Below are 8,441 nucleotides of genomic sequence, written 5' to 3'. Positions count from 1 at the left end.
ATAACAATATTAATTATTTTTTATAAAAAAAATATTTAAGCAACTGTGACACTTATTTAAAGTAGATGTATAAATTATAATGCGTTAATTATAAAGTGAAAATTTTGGGTATTTTTTTAATTTATTTATTATAATATAAATTTTGAATAATAATAATGTTAGTGAAACATTTAATATTAATGATGTTCTTTTTCAGCAGCTCTGCGTTGAGTTTCAGCCCATGATTTGATATTTTCGTCAGAGTTTGCTAAATTATGTATTTTTGTTATTAGGTAAAAAGCTATTACAAACCCTAGTGGATAATACATCCAAATATTGTTATTTTTCAAGTAAAAGAAATATGGAAACTGAGCCAGTTTAGCGGACATAGTATATGGAAATTTCATATGACGTCCAGATTTACTGAAATTAAAATATTAATTACATTTAGTATATAAATACTATTTATAATTCATTGGTTGAATCAATAACCTCATTAATTATTTTAAAGTAAGTACATAAATATTATTATTTCAATTGAAATTATTAGGTACTACCCTAGTAATTTCAAGAACTAAAAATAAATTGAGATTAAAATTATGTTTTAACGTTAATCATCAGCTAGTTTCACCATAATATGTTAAGTCTCGACGTTTTTTTATTTATATTTTCTTTACTATGTGATTATTTGCACCTTTTTATAATTTAAAATATTAAAACAATTATACTAATTATGTTTGATAGATGTAACTATTTTTATAAAACATTCTGCTATAAAAAAATTAAAGATACCCTGCTATAATTCCTTTTTCTCGGCATATAGTTTCAAGTTTAGTATAAAGTAATTGCATTTGCTTGGGAAACACCATTTTAAGAAAATAAATCCCTTAAGTCAGAATTCTTGCGATTAATGATGAATGATGATATTAATGTCATTAAAAATAAAATAAAATAATTAGTTAAGACTAAAAAGTTTTTTCTAACTTTTTACTTAATTTTTTTTGTGATCCTTTCCTTTGTACTAAGTATAGACAAGAAGACCATGATATATTATTATATAAACTTGTTAAATAAAAAATTAAGTATGATTAATGAATTCATATCAACGTTTATTATTTCCAAGACAAAATAAATTTAAAAACATTGCAATGAACTCTTTAAACACTAAGGGATCTTAACATATTATGTTTTTTAACTTGGCAATTCTATATTATAGATATAGACAATAGGAGTAGGATTAGACAAGACAGGCGAACACTTGGTGACGGGATTAAAGTACTTTTTGATTTAAAAATACAAAATTTTACATTAAATTACAGACTATTCTTAAAATATTGAAATGAATGACAACGAAAAAGAAGAAGCTGCGAATTTGGTAGGAACCTTTTAGTTTTAAATATACTTGCTATATTCAGTGTCACATCCTACTGAATTATGTACACTTACTCGTTCAATACATTAATTTATTTTAGAAAGAGGAGTTTGAATGGGTTCTTCGTGAGGAAGTTCACGCTATATTACATCAGCTCCATTCAGTATTAGTGGTTAGTAAAACTAATGGAATAATAATTATTGCATCTTATTTATTTTATATATGTATTCTATATATTTTACTTTATATAAAATTACCATGATAAACAATAATAGTAGTTTGTGAATAATTAATATATATATTTTTTTTCTTAATCTATATATTTTAATATAGTGAAAATGTTTTAATTTAGGATACAAAATTACGTATTTAACAAAGTTTTTCGTATTTATTAGGAATGTGCACACAGATTCCCAGTACCTTTATATGGAAATGAAGGTCAAAAACAAGATAAATTCATTTTAACATCACAACCTGAGCAGTTAAAATGTATTGTTACTCTAACTGGTGACAGTATAACTCATGCAGTAAGTAATATAAAGTAAATTAATATAATAGTATATAAAAAATAATTTATAAAGTTCACAATCCATAGTATATGTTTCACTTAATTTGTACCATAATCATTTTCATAGTTACTTAATATTTTGAAATTTTGCAATATATGTATCCAAATAATATATATTTTTAAACATAATATATTATAAAAAAAGTCATCATTGTTCTAAGAAAACATAATCTATTGGTATTCAGTATTTGCTTTGAAATATATGCTGAAGTTGTCATTAAAATAAATATCTAGTATCAATTCATTTAAAAAATTGCAATTGCAACAAAATATAATTTACTCCTACTGTATTTATAGATTGCAATAATAAATCATTTTATATTGTGATAATATGTAATTTTTAAATGTTTAATGTTTTTGCTTTAAAAATATCATGTAATCTACTAGTTTATTGCACCTTACTTTTTATAATAAAATAATAAAGAGATAAGACAAATACTTTTTGCCTAACAATACATCTTATGGTCTGTTTCATTTATCAAGGATATTAGTTTTAAAGTACTGAGGCAGATGCACACAATATGCCGGACATCAATTAATCAGGATGGACCATGGAAATTACAACAGATCCAGGATGCTGCTAATCATCTCCAGCAGGCCATTGGCTATATTGATAATGTAGACAAACACTATGTCTTCAGGTATATTTTTCATTGATATATCCTTTAATTGATGAATTTTAAATATAATGTAATATGTTATATTTTGTACAGTTTAAAGTATGTTATGATTTTAAAATATTAATAAACTTACTAACTTAATATGTTATTCATTAGAACAATGATTTTGAATCTGTAAAAAAATAAGGTAATAAAATTACAGATCTTCAGAGGAAGTGTTACATATTATACAATGTTTGCTCGGCTCCTTACAAAGAGCCCGGACTGCCCTAGTCTTACCCAAGAAGAAAGCGATTGATGAGCTAATGAAGAGTAGGAATATGGTAAGATCTTCTTCATTAACTAAACACAAATTTTTATTACTAATCAATTATTTATGACACTAATTTATTTATTCTTTCAGAAGGCTCTATCACCTAATCTTCCTGAAGACTTGGCAATATCTTTTTACATACAGTCTCATAAATTGATATTTGTAGCGTATCAGTTGAGCTCTGTGCATGGAACCATGCGTATAGACTCATGCCAAGCTGACTGTGCAGTGCCTTGGCTGAGTGATGTCCTATTCATGTTGACGGCTGCCTTGCACATGTGTCAACAACTTAAAGATAAGGTATGTATGTATAACCCGCTTCAGAAAATTTGGTCAAGTTTATATTTTTATGACCTTGATATATTCTTAATTTTTATATTATTTACAGTTTGGTTTCATTATCTACATATAGATAACAGTGAAATGCCATCCTAAATTTTCTTTTAAAAATAGTGTTAAGTTTCAATAAAATTTTACATCATTGTTTTTATTAGATTTTATGGTTTTTCAATCTAATCAAAAATTACTTTTATTAATAAAGAAAAGGCAAATATTGATGGATTGAAAATAAACTTGAATGGATCTTTAAACTATCTATGATTAACATGTCTTGTAAGAACTTCCTAAAATTTATGTTTATTCCGCTAATAAAGCCTAAAGTTTGTGTTAGATATGGAAATAAAAATAGCTCAAGGATCGAACCTGCGACCTTTACACCGCTAGGCGCCCGGTACACAATTGCGCTGTTCACATACGTTTTTTGTTAAAGACTTAGACTGATTCTGTAATAGCTATTATGTAAGTTTTGAAAACGTTTCATTTTCATTTGGGCAAAAATGACCCCTTAGGCAGATATAGGTTATTACCACAAGGTAATTGCATCACAGTAAAGCTTTTATATACATTGAATAATTATTAGCTACCGTAAAAAATGATATTTTTAACTGTTTCCCTATAATAGTATTTAGAATAAAATTTTGCAAATTTGCCTGGAATGATTAATAGTGTTGATAATGGACCTGATGGCGCGTATTGATAAGATTCCAATATTTGATAAATTGATATCTAATGACATGTAACCATATCATAAAATTACACAGATAAATTGTTCTAACATAATAATTAATATGTGACGTTTTTAATTTTTATTATACCGGTTGGTATGACATGCCTATCGCTTGCTATTTTTTCCATTTCCAGGAACTAGTATATGATGCTATGTTAATATATAAGCTATGTTAGCCCATTAGGTAACTTATATACTTGTAGACCATTTACTCTATGTGATTTGTTTTTTAAATGTTTGTCAAGATTTTAAGATATTACGATCATTTTATAAAATCATTTATAACAAATAATAGAATATCATTTAGCTATTGCATGTAGCCATTGCAACAAGTATTATTTGGAAAAACTTAATTTACTGATTTCATGCCTTTTATTTACAATTACAAGTTACTAATGCCACTATTAGTAATAATAGTTCTTTAATTAGTTTTTTTTCGACATGCATTTTCACAGCCATTTTGTATAAACATAGAAAAATAAAAATACTAATATAGGAATTTAAAAAAATATAGTATTTCTATGTTATGGAAACGATAATGGCGCATCAAAGTTTAAGAATTACTAAATATTTGTTAATTAATAAAATATATAGTAGACATGAGTTATGTAAGAGAAATAAGCTTTAAATATGGGCGTTGGCATAGCGTAGTAGAAGTTGCTCCCCTTGGGAAATCCCGCTGTGTGACTAATCATACCTAAGTATGATTATTAATACATTCTTTCGATTATTTTATTTAATTTTTACTGGCTGGAAAAACTGGCTGGTCCAGAATGAACTTCTTTAACATGAGCGACTAAATCTGTTACAATTAGTTTAAATGTTAAGAGTGCTTTATTTAAAGTAGTCGATATTCTAATAACCCCAATTGTAAAAGTATTACTAAAATTTTGTCCAGTCGTAGTCTAAAGTCTTATTATACATTGGATAAAATACAGCATAAAAAATCAAATGCAGCATAACTATTAAAGCATAGTTCGGTGTAAGATAAGAGTATATATAGTGATCAACTAAGGTTATCAATTATTGAGTGGTCAGGCTAGTTGTGACCTTTTAATCGAGAACTCTTATCTAGATGCTAACAAAATATGTTAGTATTTACTGTAATAATGTGTCAAATGATTTGTATTTATATTTCTAATATATAATTATGCTATGAGATTGTTAATATTTTTTATGAAATAAGTTTTTTTTTTTTTCGTTACTACACATATTAGTAGTGTTAGAGAAATGAGAAAATAAAGCCATGTTAGTTCGTTTTTTATTCTTCGGTTTTTAAAATATGACCAATATTGCAGATACATTGACAAGCACTAACAAAATCCAAAATATATATTTTTTAAGAATAGCTAACGCTTAATTCATTCTTGATAGGCTTTACATTGATATAACATAAATAAATATTACAAAAATTATCCATTTCAATATCTTAATAATTTCCTTTTTAACTTTTCAGCTTTGTGTCTTCTCTCAATATAAAGATTTCACCGTTGGATCAAGATCTGCTTCTATGATATTAAATTAAACTAAAAATCAACTCTTACATTTGTCAACACAGTTTTGTTTTCGTCTCTGATTATTTAAATATATTTCAATTCTTCGAAATTCTCTCATTTATTCGAATGAAGTATTGTATAAAATAATTAATTAAAAAAGCCAAATTAAAACCATCGATTTGAAGACTTTGTTGATAAGTGTAACATGCATGTATTGATTTAATATATAATTATTGAGTCCATTGTTGATATTCTTGTTGACTTTGTTGTAATATTTGTACCATAATGTATATTTATAATGTTAATGTAACATAAGTATATTTAGTAAACCGTGTAAAATTTAAATCAATCATGTTTCTTATGTAAAAATGTATTCTGTGTGTACTATGAAATTTATATATCTTTTTCTAATCATTTTTAGGATTTAGTAAAATTTCATTTAGTTACCGTAACTATTTATTATAAATTTAATTAATTATTACCAGTATTTGAATGTTTCTGTTATTATGAAAAGTTTTATATAAGTGGCAGATATTAACAGCTTAGTGCTTAGTTAAACACTTATTTCTCACTTTCTGTTATCATTAATTTAACATTCGAAAGAAGAAGACAATATTATTTAAATAATCACCCCTTTAACAACACAACAAGGTAAAACCATAAAACATTAATCTAATATTTATCAACATTGTATAGTGGTTATTTAATATAAAATGCTTTGTTTTCTTTTTTTATATAAAATAGGTAGGACGAGCATATGGGCCACGTGATGGTAAGGGTCACCAACACCCACAGACATTGGCATTATAAAACATGTTAACCATCGTTTACATCGCCAATTCGTCACCAACCTTGCGAACTAAGATGTTATGTCCCTTACGCTCTGTAATTACACTGGCTCACTCACCCTTCAAATCGGAACACAACAATACCAAGTACTGCTGTTTTGCGGTAGAATATCTTATGAGTGGGTGGTACCAATCCAGACGAGCTTTCACAAATCCCTACCACCAGTGAATGGAACTTCTTTCGAATGATAAATTATCAACGTCAGAAAGAGAAATCAGTGTGTATCTTATTCAACCGATACACAATGTGTTGGTATCACTACAATTGGAGGCTACTACATAAGATATTTAACAAATCAGATTTGATGTATATTAAAAATTTCAAATATTATGGTTCTAAATGTACTGTTTATACAGATGAGATCTGAAAAAAAAATATGTTTTTTTTTCTTATATATTTTATTTAAACAATTGAAAAGTAATTACCAAGAAATCATTCTGGACAATTACTTTGCTACCTTATCACATTTCATATGTTTTTACTAATGCATATTTACTCGAATTTTAATCATGTATATAATCATATTAATTTATTCAAGTATATTTTGCATGGTATCTTTAATCTGCACCTTTTTTAGCATTGGCATATTACATATTTATATGTTGTATGTACCTTTAGATCCTTAAAGATAGTTTTTCGTTGTTGTGGTTTTATGTCACAAATATCATTCAATAATTTAGGCTGTCTTTACATTATACAATAAGACAGGATCTGATAACTGTTGATCAGTCTTGCTTGTCAGATCATTGTGATCATTTAGAAATGTGCTAACCACTAAGGACAACAATGGGTTAATAATCACAGAATCAGTAAGAATAATACAGTTTTTTTTTTACGTACAAAGCAATATTAATAATATACATAGTCTATTTAAAAAATGGGTCAATCTCAAAATTCGGGTAATTCCGAAAGTTAATAATGTAGATATATAATATTTTTATAGCAAAGAGCAGCTCCATAGTTTTATTTCAAGCTGAAACAGCATAATCTGAGAGTGGACAGTAAATTTTTGACTAGATACTGTTATTATGAAATACATTTTTAAGCACTTAAGAAAGCCACTATACTATACAATACTATACAAGAAAGAGTGCTAAAATTATTTACTTTAACAATTTATCTCATGGAAAAGCTTTTTTTATGCAGCAGTTATTATTTTAATATTTTTTGTAAATTGATATAATTTATATAAATCATTTTGAATCAATTTGCATTATATACTTCATTATGAGGCTGACATTTATTATGAAATATTTGAAAATACTATCAACATGTCTGATTATATTCCTACATTAGTGGCTGTACTTTTATTAGTAACAGTTTGTAAAAAATTGTATGAACATTTAAACAAAAAAAAAAAAGTTTGTTTATCGTTTAAATGCTCTCATAAAATATCAAATTATTTAAGTATTTATCCAACGAAAAAAAAAAAAAAAATACAATTTTATTACATTTTGTAGTAACTTGTTCTATGTATTTTTGTAATGAATGCTGCCTTTGATATAGCAATAGTCTAAATATTCTAATAGATTGTAAATTAACTGTGAAAAGTTGCATTTTTATAATTATTATGGTGGATAAAAATGTGATAATATCTATAAGTGATGATGTACTTCATTGTGCAATGTCCCCTATTTTATTTATACATAACTAGATTTCAATATTGTTCTAAATGGTGCCGATATGAATGCCTGTCTGTCTACATGTCGATATTCAATGTTTTTTTTTTTTAATTAAACGATTGTATAGTTTTGAATTAAGGTATCAAATAATGAAATTGGAAATATATTAATACTGTATTTTAAAGCACTTATAATAAATAAAATTATTCAAGCACTTTCTGACATGGTAGTAGTAGTTATATAGTAGTTTTAATGTTTCATTTAATATATAATTTCAGTTCTATATTATTTTATTTTCAAATCTCCAAAATCAATTGTGATAAAAATATTTTTATTTTTTAAATTATTGTTAAACTCGACTCTTACAAATAAATTTCAACAAACAACATTTGACATGTTTGACAATAAAATAATTATGTAGTATTACTAAAATAAGTGAGTAGTAAAAAATATATACTATTGCATAACAGTTCTTGTGGTCGTGTTGTATTTAAATAAATTGAAATGCTGTTATATTTGTGTTTTATTTTTTATTGGGTTTAGTCATTAGTCATTA

General features: G+C 25.8%; 1 protein-coding gene across 2 annotated transcripts; it reads left to right on the top strand.

Annotated features, from left to right (window-relative positions):
- The first annotated feature begins 1,200 nt into the window (after positions 1 to 1,200).
- On the top strand, positions 1,201 to 8,398 carry LOC126770070 (protein rogdi). 2 transcript variants are annotated; one of them, XM_050489219.1, is made up of 7 exons: positions 1,201 to 1,354; positions 1,452 to 1,523; positions 1,747 to 1,878; positions 2,403 to 2,560; positions 2,742 to 2,862; positions 2,943 to 3,152; positions 5,375 to 8,398. In XM_050489219.1, exons 1-7 carry the CDS (start codon positions 1,319 to 1,321, stop codon positions 5,441 to 5,443), a joined length of 798 nt encoding a protein of 265 aa, XP_050345176.1. In that variant the 5' UTR covers positions 1,201 to 1,318; the 3' UTR covers positions 5,444 to 8,398. The 2 variants fall into 2 exon arrangements, with proteins under 2 accessions (XP_050345176.1, XP_050345177.1); XM_050489220.1 differs by having other exon boundaries at positions 1,217 to 1,354; positions 2,946 to 3,152.
- Positions 8,399 to 8,441: the final 43 nt, after the last annotated feature.

This window comes from Nymphalis io, chromosome 8 (assembly GCF_905147045.1).
Source record: "Nymphalis io chromosome 8, ilAglIoxx1.1, whole genome shotgun sequence".
In the NCBI taxonomy this organism is placed as follows: Eukaryota; Metazoa; Arthropoda; class Insecta; order Lepidoptera; family Nymphalidae; genus Nymphalis; species Nymphalis io.
Note: the sequence above shows the minus strand (reverse complement) of the source record. Positions and strands in the feature narration are given on the sequence as shown.